This window comes from Delphinus delphis, chromosome 20 (genome assembly GCF_949987515.2).
Source record: "Delphinus delphis chromosome 20, mDelDel1.2, whole genome shotgun sequence".
NCBI lineage: Eukaryota > Metazoa > Chordata > Mammalia > Artiodactyla > Delphinidae > Delphinus > Delphinus delphis.
In genome coordinates this window covers 12,250,548-12,267,431 of record NC_082702.1, presented here as the reverse complement: position 1 = coordinate 12,267,431, position 16,884 = coordinate 12,250,548, and the positions used below count along the sequence as shown (strand labels likewise).

At 57.2% G+C, this 16,884-nt stretch overlaps 1 protein-coding gene and 1 long non-coding RNA gene across 3 annotated transcripts; one reads left to right on the top strand and one right to left on the bottom strand.

Moving 5' to 3' along the window:
• Positions 1–1,281: 1,281 nt before the first annotated feature.
• Positions 1,282–9,525, top strand: EGLN2 (egl-9 family hypoxia inducible factor 2). Of its 2 annotated transcripts, XM_060000331.1 has the most exons (6): positions 1,282–1,479; positions 2,519–3,582; positions 7,684–7,803; positions 8,245–8,381; positions 8,565–8,632; positions 8,892–9,098. In XM_060000331.1, the coding sequence occupies exons 2-6, from the start codon at positions 2,755–2,757 to the stop codon at positions 8,945–8,947; spliced, it is 1,209 nt and encodes a 402-aa protein (XP_059856314.1). In that variant the 5' UTR covers positions 1,282–1,479; positions 2,519–2,754; the 3' UTR covers positions 8,948–9,098. The 2 variants fall into 2 exon arrangements, with proteins under 2 accessions (XP_059856314.1, XP_059856313.1); XM_060000330.1 differs by lacking the exon at positions 8,565–8,632 and having other exon boundaries at positions 1,283–1,479; positions 8,892–9,525.
• A 44-nt stretch (positions 9,526–9,569) lies between these two features.
• On the bottom strand, positions 9,570–11,503 carry LOC132416758 (uncharacterized). Its single transcript, XR_009517712.1, has 6 exons — positions 11,369–11,503; positions 11,067–11,156; positions 10,514–10,642; positions 10,232–10,419; positions 9,928–10,027; positions 9,570–9,803 (listed from the first exon to the last, which is right to left on the bottom strand). It is a non-coding gene; the product is annotated as an uncharacterized lncRNA (long non-coding RNA).
• Positions 11,504–16,884: the final 5,381 nt, after the last annotated feature.

The window sequence follows — 16,884 nt, the reverse complement described above, 5'->3', positions numbered from 1 at the left end:
TGTTTTTGGGTTGGGCATGGTACGGGGGTCCACCATGACTCCATGGCTCAGATGTATGTTGTAGAGGGAGTTTGCCCACATACGTAACGTAACACTAATGTCCCTGTGTTTGCAATGGGTGTGATGGGATCCGTAGGAATGTGTGCTGCTTGTGTGTGTGACACTGTTGCTTATGACTACTCTGTGTCCTTGGTGATTGTGTCTGTAAGACTGGCGTTGCTTGGGACACCAAAGCTAGGGAATGAGAATTCAGGCCTGTAGTTGAGCCCTGGGTCTGGGCCCAGTGGGTGATAGCTATGCATGTCTGATGCCTGAAAGTCTGAGGCAGTGTCTATTTGGTGTGTAACTGTGTTTGTGTGCCCCTGAGGTCTGTGTGTGTTTTGCTGTGAATTTGACTCCTTTGATACACTTGTGTGTGACCGTGAACCCTGTGTGTGCCCCTGAAGACTGTGTGGGCTTTTGTGTCACCGGGACTCCTGTGCATATTTGAGATCAGTGTGTTGCCTCCTGTGTCCAGGTGAACCTCTGACACCCGCACATGCTCTGCCAGGGACAGGTGCAGCCCACTGAGGACACTCCCAACTGCTCTCCCAACCCCAGTTTGGCCTTAAACCACCCTCACGGGAGGCCTGAGTCCCTGCTCAGCCTGGGTGCTGGCGGAGGGGGTGGGGCATTTAAATGACCTCATCTACATAGTCCTCCCAGGTCAGGTCGTCCAGAGACTCGAGGCTGTCATGCAAATGTCTTCTCTGAGTAGCTTTCCTAGGTTGTTTTATTCGGGTGCCACACAGTTGTCCCGATGGGGCAGGGTGGAGCGAGTCAGAATGTTTGCACGTCCCTTCTTGTTCTTCTTCCCTTCTCTCAAGGACGTTCCGCTCTTCTTTTCCTCCGTTATAAAAAGTCCTTATGTAAATTACTTACTGTCGTGCAAATTTACATACATTTCCCAACTAATTGCTCAGACGTTTCTCAATATTCCTATTCTTGGGCTGTGAGAAGGCGGAGCTGTCCATGTAAATAATACCGATGATCTGTATGCCTCCCCTACCCTGCTACTCATCGTTCCGCCGCGTTCTCGGCTCCAAGGGGGCGGTCCTGTCTATGTAAATAGGATTATTTGCATGCCCCTCCCACTCGCTTGGCATAATGTGTGCCGAAACTCCCCCACCGGATCCAGCCCTTCCTAACTGCGTTCCTCCTCTCGCGCAGAAGGGGCGGAGCGGAGAGTGCATAAAAACCTTGTGTCGGCGACTGATCCGTTTCCCCTTTCTCGAGGGAGAGGGTGTTCTGAATTTCCTCGCCCCGCCCCGCGCGACTCGCGCCTGCGCAAGCCCGGTGTCCTACGCCCGGATGCGGTCACGTGCCCACCGGGCGAGGCGGGGGCGGAGCGTCGCGGGTGGTGGGGGCGGGGTATGGCGCGCTGTGCGGCGCAGGGCGGCTGGCACAAACGGCGGCGCCGGGGCCGGAGGAAAAACCTCGGTGAGGAGACCGCGGGGAGGGCATGGAGCGGGGCGGAGAAGGCGCTTGAGGCTGGGCGCCGGCGCGAGCCGGGCGGGGTGCGGGGGCGCGCGCCCAGCACTCTGTGGCGAAGCCTGGCGACCCTGGGGAGGGGAGGGTGGGGGTGGGGCGTGGGGGAGGGAACGCGCGCCGGGCATGTTAAGCGCCGGCCGTTGGGGGGGTTGGGGGGGGGAGCAGGGAGCGGGCGGAGGGGGAGGGGAGGGGTGGGGACACGGGGTTCCAGCGGCCCTTAGGCCTTGTCTTCGTCTCCTGCTGTGCCCCGAGGGGCCCCGGGACCCGCACCGAAGGGACTTGGGAGGGGGGCGCTTTTTCCTTCGTCCTTTCCCCGAGTGCATGAGCCCTCCTCCACCCTTCCCTCTGTCGCTGTGGACCCTGCTCCCACGGGTCCCTTCCGTCTGTCTGTCTCAGGACCTCCCTTCCGTCTGGGTGTGTGTCAGCCCCTAACGGGCTTCCTCCTGTTGGGCTGGGTTCTGCCCGGCTGTCTCAGGCCCACCCTCCCTGCTCTTCTCCGGTGTGTGTTTCTGTCTCTGGATCCCCCAGTTTCCACGGTCTGTAGATCCCCACATTCCCTCTGTGTCTTCCAGGCAGATCCCCCCTCTCGCCCCCACCCCCAGTCTGTTTGTTTCTAACTCTCCTACTTCCCACACCGCCATCCTTTTCTACTTAAAGTCCCCTCCTTCTTTTCTGTCTGTGGGTCTGTGTCTGTCTGGGGGTGTCTCTCGCCCACAGCTCCCACTGCAGTCCTCTGCCTGTGGATCAGCTACCCAGTCTCACCCCTCCAGCTGCCCCCTTATTGCCCCTTGTCTCTTAGTGATTCCACCCAAGTCCCAGAGTCTTTTTCCCCACGTGGCCTCAGGTTTTGGGGTCTTTATAGCTAAGTCTAACTATCTATTGCCCCTGCCACTCCCCACCCTCGCCCAGCCCTCTTCCCTGTAGCTCTTCTCACATTCCTTTTTCTCTCTCTGTCTCTCTCTCTCTCTCTCTCTCTCTGTTTCTCCAGCCACCGTGACAGGTCCCTTCCCAAGCCCCTAGGGACAGCAGAGGACTTGGGGACCAGCAAGCACCCCCAGGGCACGAGAAAAGCCCCTGCCATCTGCCCTGCCTCATCCTGCCCCACGCCAGGCCCAGCCGCCCCGGCCCCCGGCTGCATCAAGTGGAGGAGGAGGAGGTGGAGGAGGGTGGCACCATGGGCCTGGGCCGTGCCCTCCATGCCCGGGGGATGAAGACACTGCTGCCATGGACAGCCCGTGCCAGCCGCAGCCCCTGAGTCAGGCTCTCCCTCAGTTGCCGGGTTCGGTGTCAGAGCCCTTGGAGCCTAGCAGGGCCAGGATGGGGGTGGAGAGTTACCTGCCCTGTCCCCTGCTGTCTTCCTACCACCGTCCAGGAGGGCCTGGTGAGGCCTCGGCGGGGAGTGGGACCCCCAGAGCTACAGCTACTTCCACCACAGCCAGCCCCCTGCGGGAGGGCTTCGGTGGGCAGGATGGCGGCGAGCTGCGGCCACTGCAGAGTGAGGGTGCTGCGGCACTGGTCACCAAGGGGTGCCAGCGACTGGCAGCCCAGGGCGCCCGACCCGAGGCCCCCAAACGGAAATGGGCAGAGGATGGTGGGGATGCCCCCGCCCCCAGCAAGCGGCCCTGGGCCAGGCAGGAGAACCAGGAGGCAGAGACAGAGGGGGAGGGCTGCAGCAGTGGCAGTGGTGAGGCCAGCGCCGGGCTGAGGGAGGAGGTGCTGCCCGCTGCACCTGAGCGCCTGGCCCTGGACTATATTGTGCCCTGCATGCGGTACTATGGCATCTGCGTCAAGGACAGCTTCCTGGGGGCGGCGCTGGGTGGCCGAGTGCTGGCAGAGGTGGAGGCCCTGAAGCGGGGCGGGCGCCTGCGTGATGGGCAGCTAGTGAGCCAGCGGGCTATCCCGCCACGCAGCATCCGTGGGGACCAGATTGCCTGGGTGGAAGGCCATGAGCCAGGCTGCCGAAGCATCGGTGCCCTCATGGCCCACGTGGATGCTGTAATCCGCCACTGTGCTGGGAGGCTGGGCAGCTACGTCATCAATGGGCGCACCAAGGTGAGGCTGCAGGGACCGGGTGGTGGGGTGGGGGGCTGCCCAGCACTTGTTGGATGCCTAGTGTTCTGAGCACCAGTGGGTTTGGAGATAGGCTTCTGGGGTCACAAAAGAGTTCAGGCAGCTCTGGCGCAGGGACTGTTGGAGCTCACTTCGGGCTCTCACTCCCTGTGGCCTTAGTTTGTGTACCTGTAAACCATGGGTTTGGCCCGTAGTCACCATGGTTCTTGACCTTGCCAGGGATCCTCTTGAAGAACCTGAGGAGAGGTGCCGACAGTCGTAGTCCCACATCTGTGCATGGGCCATGGTGGGGTTCACAGCCACCTGATGTCTGTTCCTGGATCCTAGACCAAGAATGTTCAGTGTAGACAGGCACGGGTTTCTGCCTCTGCCGTCTGTACCTGTCTGTCTGCCCCTGTCTTTGTTCTTCCCTGTTCCCTTATTTTTTCATGTACTTGGGTATGTCTAGTCTATCCTGTCCATTGCCTGTCTTTGGTCTGTCTGTTCTGTCTCCCGGGTAGGAGAACCAGAAGGTGGAACGGGGAGGGGGGCAGTGGTGAGGCCAATGCCAGGCTGAGGGAGGAGGCACTGCCCACTGTGCTTGGTGCTGGGCTGCATTGTGCACTGCATGCCGTACTGTGGCATCTGCATCGTGGACGGCTTTCTGGGGGTGTCTGTGTGCCGGCCCAGGTGGAGGTTATGTCCCCATCTTTCCCATCCCTCCCCATCCTAGACCCTGTCCTCCATCCTGTCTGTTCTGTCTCTCCGTCACTTTATCCTTGTCTGGCTCTGGTCTGTTTCCTTGATCCTCTGCCGTTGTATCTTTTCTTGGTCTCTTTCTCTTGTTTTAGAGTAGCAGTTATCTTTTTTTTTGGAACCTGGACCTGTTTGAGAATCTGCCAGAAACCACAGACCCTGTCTTAAAAAAATGCTCATTTGTTTGGAGTTTATGGTCAGTGATCAGGGCCTTCTGGGCCTGCCGCTGCCCATTCAGGAACCTGGGGTTAGGAGCCTGCACAAGACAGTAGTCCGTAGGGCCTTTTGGCCTGCTGACATGTTGATTCTCCTCATGGAGGGGTGTGAGGATCCTGGCCTTGAGTCCAGGGTTTGGCGGTGTTAGGACAAGGCCCGGTAGGGAGTGCCCACTGCACAGCACCAGTGATACCTGGCTGATGGCACAGACTGTGTTTTGCCCTGCAGGCATGAGGCTGTGCTCCTGATGTCCTCTCCCTCCTCCCTCAGATCCTGTCTTGGGTTCTGTCTCTGCAGCTTCCGTCTCAGGCTGGAGCTGGCTCGGGGACTAGGGCTCCCCCGGGCCGAAGCCACTGGCTTCCCCGCCCCAGCTGGAACTTGTCCTGCTTCCCTCTCCCTCCTGTTACTTCGGTAGCTGGAGGGCCAGAGGCGGCCCCTCCCAGTGGCAGGAGAGATCAGTGGGAATCTCCCTAGCCACAAGGTGTTGAGCCCCATCTCCCCAGGGTCACCCATCCTCACAGGAGGGAGGTTGGTGGGGAGACCACAAGAGTTGAGTGGCCAAGGGCAGGATGCTTCTCTGAGCCTCTGCTCATCCACAGGATAGGAAAACCAGGTTAACTCCCCAGCTAGGCTGTGGCCATTTCAGGAGGGGAGGGGAGAGGGCGCAGATCTCTTTTCCTTTGGTGCCTTGGATGTGGTTGGGAGCAGGCCCTGGAGGGGTGGTGGGGTGGGTGTTGAGACTTTTTAGCCTTGGGAGGTAAGAACAAGCCTGGCTGGACTAAGAAGGGAGGGGAAGAGCCAACCCAGCCACTGGAGTTCCTCTCAGACCCTCCCTGCCCCCGTGAGGCAGCAACTGCAGGCTTCCTCACCTTCAGAGGGCAACATCTGGGCTCCCTCCCCAAGCTCTGGAGTAAGACAGTGTGGGGTGGTCACGGCAGCGGGGGGGCCTCAGATCACCAGTGTGGTTTGGGCTGGTAACAACCTGCCTCTCGGTCCCGAGTGCCGCTCCTGTGCTCTTGCCTTCCTCCTCTCCCTAGATCCTCTGCTCAGCGGGCCTGCAGGTGGGAGGGAACTGGCTCCCATTGGCATCAAGGGCTACCATAGGTGACCCCGGGAGGCCCCTTTAGGAGCAGTTTGGAGGTGGGGCCTGCTGCTGTGGGCTGAGACCTGGGGTTCTGATTGGGGGTGGGGTGTGCATGCACAGTGGTCCTAGCTGCCCCTTCCTGGAGATGGAAGTGTGAGGAGCAAGTTTCCGTGTTACTCTGGTTGTTGTCCCTTCCCTTGTGGGGGCAGGAAGTAGATGCTTCTCGGGGGCCGGAGGATGCCACCCCCAGCCCCACTCCCAGGTGAGTATATGTGGGGGGAGGGGGGCCTTAAAGGGCCTGTTCCTGTGCCTACCTTCACACACACAGGAGTCCCATTCCCTGACAGACTACAGAGTGTGTCCCTGCCTGCATGGTGGGAGACCCTGTGAGGGTGCACGGGAAGGATGGAATGGAGGCCCTGAGACCCAGAGGAGCGCTTTTAATTAGCAGCTCCCTCCTTGGCACTAGGGAGACAGGCCTGGCCCTGGCGGCCAGTACTAGGTAAACAGGTACCTGTGCTGATTTTGCACTGAGAGGGATGGAATGGGAAGTCAGCCCAGGTGCCTTCAGCTAGAGGACTCGAGGTGCTCCTGGCCCTGAGACCTGAATAACAAGGGGGACGAGTGGAAGAGCGTTCAGGCAGGTGCAGAGGCCTTGAGGATGAGCTTGGCCTGGTCAGAGAAGAGTGAGGAGGATTTCGAGGCTGGAGATAGTGTGAGGCTAGTGGCCTTGGAGGCTGTGGTCAGGAGTTTGTGTTTTTTTGGGATGCAGCGAGGAGCTTGAAGGGGTTTGAGCAGTGGTGAGCTGGAGTAAAGGGCCTCTGGCTGCTGTGGGGGTGGGTTGTGCGGGAAGAGGTTGCAGCACTGGACCCCTTTCCCCACCCCACCCTCGAGCAAAACTGGCAAAATCTCCAAAGAAGTAGTGTTAGCTCCATTTCGTGGATGAGGAACTGGAGATGGGGAAGTTCCGTCATCTGCCGAACATCACAGCTTATGTTGCAGCACTGAGACTTGAACCCAGGAGATAGGTCTGCAGGAACACCTGGGCCCTTTTCCTCACATCACATCCATCACTTTGCTGGGTACCTGATGAGAAACAGGCCCGGAGTGGCTAGGCCCAGGACTCAGAATGGCCAGGGCTGCCTAGGGCAGTGGCGGCTATCCAGGAGAGGAGGCGAGAACCCTGGGGCTAGACCTGTGCACACAGAAGCCGAGACCTGGAACAAGGTCTGACTCAGATCTGTGGGGGTCAGGAGCCTCCAAAGTCATGTTCTCGGAGGGGTTCATGCTACTGCTGTAAACCGAAGGTCTTCATTAGCCCCATTTTACAGATGAGGCGTTTTGAGGCCCATTCAGGTGATGAGACTGTCCAAGGCTACTTGGCAGGTTTTCCTTGGAGTTGGGATTAGATCTCAGGTTCTGGTCACATTCTGGGTTTTGGTACCTGTTCAGTTGTGTAGGAGACAGATTATTTAGCGGGTATTCTTTATAGTAAGGTTAGTGGTTCTCAACATTGCTGCACATTAGGATTACCTGGGGAACCTTTAAAAATTCCAGGCTCCACCTGAGACCAAGTACATCAGAACCTCTGAGGTGGGCCTCGGTATCAGTGTCCCAGGTGATTCCAACTCTACAGCTCAAGGAGAGAACTCCTGGTGTGGGGCTGTGAAGCCACATCCCTGCACACCAGGAAATGTTTAAATTGCTTTTATCCTAGTGAAATGTCTGACGTGGGGTCAGGTTATCTTTAAAAAAACCAAGCCCTCAGTTGCTCACTGCGCTGCATGTTGGCACCAGACGCGGGGGGTAGGGGCGTGAGGTGTGTGTGTGTGTTGGGCTGTTGAGGCCCAGGGGCTGAGGTTTCTTGTGGATGGAGGCTTGGCTGAAAAAGGAGAAAAGGAGAAAGTCTGGGTGCTGGAACCCTTGGAGCCCAGGACACCTGAGGAAAGATGAGGGGCTGAGAGGGGTGGGAAAGAGGAGGTGAAGGCTGCTTATCTAACGTCCCTGCCACTTAGCCTCAGTAAACGCTCTCCATCCGTCTCTGCCAGGCCATGGTGGCATGTTACCCAGGTAACGGGCTGGGGTACGTGAGACACGTTGACAATCCCCATGGCGATGGGCGCTGCATCACCTGCATCTATTACCTGAATCAGAACTGGGATGTCAAGGTAGGATGTTGGGGGTGGGGTGGCGTGCATCCGTTGCATTTTCCTTTCCCAGCTCAGCTTCTAGCATTGTCCCCTTCCTCTTCCCAACCCACGGGAGGGGGGCGGTGGAATGTGCCCAATGGCTCTTTCTGGGAAATGGGACCTCCTCTTCAGCTGACTGTGCGGCGGCAGTTCCCCCTCTTTGGGGAATGGTGCTGTCTGCCCAGCCCCCAGCCTAACCAGCACTTCCCCCGCCCCATTTCCTGTCTTCTTAAGTAGCTTCCTGCCCATCTCCATGGTGATGCAGACTCTGCGTTGTCATTCATTTTGAGAGCCTGAGTGGTGGGAGGGAGTGATGGGTGAAGTTATTATGCCCCCTGGTGGGCTCCTGGGGGCCGGCAGTGCAAGGCAGGGGCTCTAGGCAGGACTCCCAGCCTGCCTCATCCTCTGGCCTGCCTTCAGGTGCATGGCGGCCTGCTGCAGATATTCCCTGAGGGCCGTCCCGTGGTAGCCAACATTGAGCCACTCTTTGACCGGCTGCTCATTTTCTGGTCTGATCGGCGGAACCCCCATGAGGTGAAACCAGCTTATGCCACCAGGTATGGTCCACACTTCCGGGAATGTGCCCAGGTGCTCCCCCTGTGCCAGCAAAGTCTTGTCAGACCCCTGAAGTGACTAGGAAGTGATGGAGTGCCAAGAGGGGGCGGCTCGGGGTGGATATAGTGGCTGGAATTGAGGAAAAGTGATCTCTAACCACCCTCTGGGGCTGCTCTGGTCTCCAGGTACGCCATCACTGTCTGGTATTTTGATGCCAAGGAGCGAGCAGCAGCCAAAGACAAGTATCAGCTAGGTACCGGCCTCCCAGTGTCCCCTCCCTCAGGGCCTTCCTCTTCCGTGTACCTCCCTGGGCCTCAAGCCGCCTCATCAGTCTCACTGGATCCTGTCACTCATTTTTCCCCATCTTTGCCTACCATCCCTAGACAGCTCACTCTCCTGGTATCCCCAGCATGAGCCCCATCTCTTCTGGTCATCTCCCCTTCTTCCCAGGTTTCCTTGGTCTCTTAGTTCCGTCCCTGATGACTCAGTCTCCTGTCCCCCTTCACCCCCAGCATCAGGACAGAAGGGTGTCCAAGTACCTGTGTCACAGCCGACTACGCCCACCTAGTGGCTAGCCCCAGAGCTGCACGGACAGACAGCTTGCCTGACTTCGGGAGAGCCCTGGGCCCGGTGCCGCCAGTCACGGTGCCTGCTCCTGCCCCGCCACTGCCGCTGCTTCTGACTTTGCCTCTGTTTTGCCTGGTGTGGAGGGCTCCATCCATCGCTGAGGACCAAGGAGGAGGAGAGACCTCTGCTGCCCTGGGCTGGGGGCTGGGGTTGTGACCTGGGCAGAGGCCGGTGTTGGGGACTGCCATTACTGGAGCTGGGGGCCTGTGTCCTGCCCTGTCTGGTCATGCATGTCCCTCTCAGGTTTGGAGAGCTGGAAGGAGGCGTTGCCACCTCCCACCAGGGTGCAGGATTTGGGGTTGGGGTGAGTCATGGCCTCTTGCTGGCAAAGGTTGTGGGGGAGTATCCCCAAGCCCCCCACTCCTCCAGCCTGGAACAGGAAGTGACTCCCCAGCCCCTTTGGCCACGGCACCTTTTGGACTAGGCTGCCGCTGCTGGGCAGGATGAAAGGTGCTGGGAGGAGCATGGGCCTGCAAGTCCTGTCAGCCAAGAAATAAAAGTTTACCTCAGAGCTGCACACATCTGACTGACTCACTCCCTGTTGGTAAGAAGACGCCTCCGTCTGCAATTCAGGGCCTTTATTGACCAAAGAGGGTAAGGAGGTCTGAGAGCCAGTGAGCAGAGGGTGGCTGAACCTGACTTCAGCGGGCCACCAGACAGAGTTGGAAGGCTGGGGGCACTGCGGGGTGAGGTCGATGTTGGCGGGGCTCCCCACAGGGAGCAGGCAGAACTGCTGTAGAATGGAGGTGAGGAAGACCTCGGATCGGGCCAGGCCTGCACCCAGGCACATTGCTTTCCTGGGGACGTGGGGGTGTGGAATGAGAAACCCATGCACCCCACGGCACGTCCAGGCTGGTCCCCTCTCTGCCCAGCCCAGACCTGGGGCAAAGGGCATGAAGGAGTTGTTGCTCTGGAACTCACCCTTGTCATTCAGGAAGTTGGTGGGATTGAAACAGTCTGCGTCCTTAAATTGGGTGAGATCCTGGTGTGCAGACACAAGGAGAGGAATCACGAAGGTGCCCTGGGGAGATGTGCAAGGGTTACTTGAAAAATATGCAAGTGACTATTCCACACATCCATCCAAGACCCCATTTCGAAGTCAGCGGCAAGGAAGGCCGCCTACTTTCTTGCTCCCAGAGTCAGTGCTCTGGACGCTTAGGCCTGCTCATCTCTGTTAACAGGCCCTCCCCAGCCCCTGCGCAGGATCCCCAGTCTTGGTGGCCACCTTGGGCAGGAAGTGACTGCGCAGGTGGGCCTCACAGGTGAGGGCACGCGGCAGCTCCAGCGGCAGCACGCTAAAGACGCTTTGGATCTCCTGCAGCGTGGCGTCGGTGTAGGGCAGGCGTTCTTAGTCCTCCAGGCTTGGGGCGCACATTCGACCTACCACGGGATCCAACTCCGCCTGCGCTTTGGCTGGGGCCGGCAGAGATGTGAACTACCCCAGCCTCCAGCCAACCCACAACCCCACAAGCCTCCTCATCCCTAGCTGTCCAGCTCAGAAGCCTACCACCTCTGGGTATTTGAGCAGAATGAGGAGTCCGTAGCGCAGGGTGGTGCTTGTGGTCTCAGTACCGCCAAGGAAGTGGTTATGCGTCGTCATCACCAATGTCTCCTGGAAATGGCTCTCCGGGTCCTTCTGTGGGTAGAGGAGCCAGGCATCTGCTGGTGGGCAGCAGGGCCCTGTACCTTACCCGTTTGATCAGGAAGCAATCGAAATTTCGGGGTTCCCCGGGCTGCCGGTTGCTGCTGGGTTTGCTGAGAGGTGAAAACTCTAAGCTCTGCTAAGTTTCAGAAGATTCCGTGGTGTGGGCCTGGGAGCCATTTTAGGAGGGAGGGGAAAATGTACATCTGGGGGGACAGGAAATCAATAGGACCTTGAACAAGACCATTCGTGTCCCTATGGGGAGACTGGACCAGGACTTTGATGTAGGTTCTAAAACTCTTCCATTCCAAGATTCTAAGACTGCCCCATTCTAATGATCCAATGTAGGTAGGTCCATGTACTTGGAATTTGGCATAGACTGGGCACACGAGGGAGGGATGGGGGCCGACCCTCTCACCTCACCCTATCTGGAACTCATGATGCAGAAGTTGTCACTGAAGAGGTCCAGGAGCCTCAGGAACTCTGGGTCCTCGTAGCCATAGCGGTTCTCAAAGACCACGGAACACATAACCTTAAATACAGCATTATCTAGTAGCCGCCGGGGGTCGAACGGAGCTCCCGGGAGTGGGAACATGACAAGGTCATACGCTGTGTCTCGGCCCCCACCCAGCTCTTGGGTTTACTGGCTTCATTCCACCCAAACGCCTTCCCTAGGGCACACCCACAACAGGTCCCTATCCTTTTCCGACCAGGCCGTACCAACGCTGTCTTGAAATTCGCCAAGCAGACAAGGCGCCTCTTCCAGGACACGGTCCTCGATGGTCCGCGTACCCAAGCCGAACTCCTTAAGTGCTCCAAGTGCAAAATTGCGCAGCGTCCGCCAGCGCTGCCCGTTAGAAGCCACGATGCCTGGGGGAGTGGAACAAAGAAGGGGACGGGCCGGGGAGTTAGCCACGCCCCATCCCGGAAGCATCCCGTAGTGGAGTCGACTTCCTCGCAACTCTTCGCTCTGCTTCATTTCCTGGTCTTTTGGTTGCTACCCCAGCCTTCTCGGGCCTATCCGCACATTGGCCGCACCTCTGCTGGTCCCGATTCCTCATCCACGTGCTGGCTCTCTTTGGCCTTGACTCTTAGGTTCTTCTCTTCTACTGGCTGCACAAGGATCCAGCCTCCCCCACCGCCATTCGACCCCTACACTGTGGCTCCTACCCAACCTCTCCTCAGAACCCTTGACTCTATTAGGCCCCGCTCCATTTCCCCCGGTCTCGCTCCGTATCGCAAACTGGACGTTCCCGGTCCGCACTTCCGCCGCCCAGGCCTCACCGTTTCCGCGTGTGAAGCGTTCGAAGGCTGCCCTGGCCCCGCGGCCGGAGAAGGCATCCGCTTGCAGCACTAATGCGTCCCGCTGCGCTGCGTAGCTGCACGGCACCACTGCAGGGCGCGGGCCCAGCCACACGGTGAACACCGGACCCCAGCGTCCAGGGAGCTACACGGAGCCGGTGCTCAGCGGGCCCGGGTCTGGGCTCCTGACCCCTCCGCCATCGAGACCCCAGAGCCCGGACCCCAGCTCCCTTCTCCTTCAGACCCAGGAGTCCAGCTCCACCGCCTTCCCTCAAAATCTAGAAGTCCAGGTCCCCAGCCCCCTGCACCCTCAGAACTAGGTATCTGGGCCCTCAGCACCTCCCCAGCCTTGAGCCAGAACAGACCTCTCTGCTCCCCGTCCCCTGGGACCAGACTACTCGCCCCAGGCTCCCCCTCCCTTGGGACCCGGGAGTCGGGGGTGGGGTGGGGTGGGGTGGGGTGGCAGCGAGACTCCGCCCTGAACCAGGAGCTCAGGGCCACTGCCCCTTTTCCCTCCAGATCTAACTTCCCACCCCCAGTCTCCTTTCCCAGAAGGCAGGACTCCAGGCCCCTCACCCTCTGTCAGGATTCGGGGTCCGAGCCCTCAGCTCTGTCTTCATTCAGAGAACCAGGAGTTCTAGCCCCCAGCCCCAGCTCCAGGAATCCAGAATCCTGTTACCCCACCCACTGTCGGGGCTACCTCCGTGAGTGCACGGTCCAGGTGTCCAGACTCGAGCTGCAGCAAGTTCCGCCGAAGCGGGAGCGGTACGGGCCCAGGGGTAGGGCCGCCTGCATCTGAGCGCCGGGTGCACCCCAACCCCGCCTGGCTGCCTGCACCTCTTCTCCTCTTTGATTCCCTTGGGGTCTTGGGTGGAGCAGGGATGGAGACTGAAAGTGGGAGGGGTGGCCGCCTTTAGGATGCTCATTCTGTAATTCCCCAACCCAAAGTCTGCACCCCGCCCCCAGCCCTCTCACTGCTGGCCTTGGCTCCTCCTGGCCTTTTGTGTGTGTGTGTGTGCCTGCCTCAGCCTGTCCTATTTGGCAGCCTTAATGCACTAGCATTTTCATGTCAGCATACCTGGTCAACAGGTGCACCCTCTTGAACCCCCAGCACCTGTGGGTCCGTCTCACTTGGCCTATAGCTGTGCCTTCCTAATCCCCTGGCCACCTCTGGGCCCATGACCACTGAACGCTGTACCTTGTACTTCTGATAACTCAAAACATCCTGACTGCTAAATACACTTCTTAGAGCACTCCTGGTGATGTGTCCATTCGCCTGGCACTCCTGTGCCCTGTGCCTGTGATTCCTGGGGACTCGCACCTGAGCCCTTGTCACACCCACACCCATTGCTCTTGGAGCTCTGTATGCCATACATGTCTCCCAGATGCTCACTCAAGTCCCCTAGCGTCCTGGTGCCCATCAGCTTGGCACTTCCATGCCTATCCTATGACTCCTGGCTGCCTTCCCATGGTTGACACCCTTGTATTTCCACACTTAGGCCCTGCCCTGAACTGCCATCTCTATTCCCAATGCTCTGGCTCCCAGATGCCCCAAATGTCCTATGCCTATGCTGCTACACCCCTGGTCTCCAGTCCCCTAGACTCCTCAGTGGGCACCCCCGCCTGATGCCAGGCCACGATGGACCAGGGGCGGGGGTTGTGGCTGAGTCTGTACTTGGAACAGACTGTTCAGGAATGCGGCCCACCCTGCCGCCCACCCTGCCGTGCCGGATCCAGCCTTCCGCCAGGTACCTGGCACAGGGCCCAGACCTGGGGAGACCGTGGGGGAGCTGTGCAGAGTCTGGGACAGGGCTTGTCTCTGGGAGTGTCTCTCTCACTCTCAGTCTCTGTGTTTCTCTGTTCATCTCTCTCTCTTTCTCTCTCTTCCCATTTCTCTCTCTCTCTCTCTGTTTCACTCTCAGTGCCTACCTCTGTTCATGTTTGTCTTCTCTCTCATGTGCTCTCTCTTTTCAATGTCTGTCGTTTTCTCTCCCTGCCTCTTCCAGTTTGTCTTTACCTTAATCTCCCTCTGTCTCTGCTTTCCCATCTTCCTGCCTGTTTGTGTAGCACGTCTCCCTGTCAGCCTTTGTCTGCCTGGTGACTGGCAGGGGCTGAGGGGCAGGGCACTGCTCAGAGGCACTGACTCTGCAGACAGCAGGGCTGCAGCAAGCATGCCCTCGCCACCCCTCCCCCAACTCCCACCCCAGCCTCTCCGATGGATCCTCTTTCTCAGGCTCTTTTCAAGAGCAGGCATTTTGTCTTGTTCACTTCTGTATCCCCAGCACGTAAAATAGTGCTCAGCACACAGTTGGCACTCAGTAAATGTTGCTGAATGAATGCATGGCTTTCTTCATTCCTATTTCTGTCTCTGTTTCTCTCTCTCTCTCTCTTTTTTAATTGGAGTATAGTTGCTTTACAATGTGTGTTAGTTTCTGCTGTACAGCGGGGTGAGTCAGCTATGTGTGTACATCTATCCCCTCTTTTTTGGATTTCCTTCCCATTTGGGTCACCACAGTGCATTGAGTAGAGTTCCCTGTGCTATACAGCAGGTTCTCATTAGTTATCTATTTTATACATATACATGTATATATGTCAATCCCAATCTCCCAATTCATCCCACCCCCCTTTCCCTCCTTGGTGTCCATACGTGTGTTCTCTACATCTGTGTCTCTACTTCTGCCTTGCAAACAGGTTCATCAGTACCATTTTTCTAGACTCTACATATATGCGTTAATATAAGATGTTTTTCCCTTTCTGACTTACTTCACTCTGTATGACAGTCTCTAGGTCCATCCATGTCTCTACAAATGACCCAATTTTGTGGCTGAGTAATATTCCATTGTATATATGTACCACATCTTCTTTATCCATTCTTCTGTTGATGGACATTTAGGTTGCTTCCATGACCTGGCTATTGTAAATAGTGCTGCAGTAAACATTGGGGTGCTTATGGTTAAAATATTATACTTCCCTTTTTTTTTTTTTTTTTTTTTTTGTGGTACGCGGGCCTCTCACTGTTGTGGCCTCTCCCGTTGCGGAGCACAGGCTCCGGACGTGCAGGCTCAGCGGCCATGGCTCATGGGCCCAGCCGCTCCGCGGCATGTGGGATCTTCCCAGACCGGGGCACGAACCCGTGTCCCCTGCATCGGTAGGCGGACTCTCAACCACTGCGCCACCAGGGAAGCCCTATACTTCCCTTTTAATTCATTTGGTTCCACATTACAAATCTAATCTCAAGTTTGTCATTTACTCTTAGACAATATAATTTCTTGTCTCTGTTTCTCTATAATTCGGACTCTATTTCTCTCAATCTCTGTCTTTGGCTGAATCCTTGTGACTGTCTCCCTTCCTGCCTGTCTCTGTTTCTTCTCTTGCGGCTTCTCTCTGGTTCTCTTTTTGTCCTTTCAGATCTCTGTCTCTCTTCAGCTCTGTGCCTCTCTTAATTTCCATCTTGACTTTAGCATCTCCTTGTCTTCCTTCTCTTTGGGCATCTCTTACCTCTCCCCTTTTCTCAGTTCCTCTCTTTCTCCTCCTCTGTCTCTCTCACTCCCAATCTTTGGTTTTCAGGATCTCTATGTATCTCTCTATCTCTGTCTGTCTCTTTCTCTTCGTCATGTGTTTCTCTTTCGCATCTCTCCATCTTTCTTTCTCAGGACCTCTGAATCTCTCCTTTTCCCCCTCCCCCTCTGCGTCCCTGCCTGGGCCCTGGGGCAGACTCTGTGCTTGGCCTGTGGTGGGAACAGTGTGGGGATTAGGGAGCCACCACCCCATGTGGGGGCCACCTATAAGCCTCCCTCCAGCCAGGCCCATACTCAGCAGAGCATGTCCCAGCTTCTGGGTGACCTTGGGGAGACTCCACTCAGGCTAGGGCCTTCCAGGTCACCTCTGCGCATGGCTAGCGGGGCCAGCCTCCTTCTGTCTGACTCCAGCTCAATGAAACGTGAGATGCCTGCTCCTTGAGAAAAGCTACTGTCAGCAGATGTCAGCTTGTCAAGTCTAGTCCCAAGCTGCGAGGCCCCATGCCTGGGACCGCTATCCCCACCCCAGAGGGAGGAAATGCAAGACAAAGAAACAGTCCAATGAGAGGGATGAGAAATGGGGGAGAGTTTCGGTCTTCCAGTGCCTCACTTCCCCATTCATTGCCCTTCCGCTCTTTCTCTGGTCATTTTTGTTTCTTTCTTTGTCGCTGTCTTCTATTCTCTCTCTTTTTTTTTTTTTGGTACGCGGGCCTCTCACTCTTGTGGCCTCTCCCGTTGCAGAGCACAGGCTCCAGACGCACAGGCCCAGCGGCCATGGCTCATGGGCCCAGCCGCTCCGCGGCATGTGGGATCTTCCCGGACCGGGGCACGAACCCGTGTCCCCTGCATCGTCAGGCGGACTCTCAACCACTGCGCCACCAGGGAAGCCCTCTTCTATTCTCTTTGCGTCCCTAGGTCTCAGTCTCCATATCTCTCTGCTTTCCTCTGTGTCTCTGACTCATAAGATTTTGAAGAGCAGTGTTGGAGCCAGATGATCTGCGTTCCAAACCCAGCTCTGCCCGTTTCTGGCTGTGTAATATTGGGCAAGTCACTTCACCTCTCTGAGCAACCTCAGTTTGCTCATCTGTAAAAATGTATAATAAAATTGCTTTGTCTCATAGGGATATTTAAATGAGGCATTTGGACCAGTGTGTGAATAGGAAGCACTAGGTAAGTGTTAGTAATTGTGATTTCTCAGCCTCTGGGTCTGTTCATTTCTCCGGGTCTCTCACTTTCTCCCTGCTTGCATCTCCATCTTTGTACAGTGCCCTGCATCTCTTGCAGACCGTTTCCATATCTCTCTAGGCTGCTGTCTCTTTCTTGGCCTTGGCTTCTCTGCCTCTGTCTTCATTCGAGCCCTCACAGCCTTTACCTTCCAGCCTGTCTCCAGGAAACAATTTCTCCCAGTTTTTAACC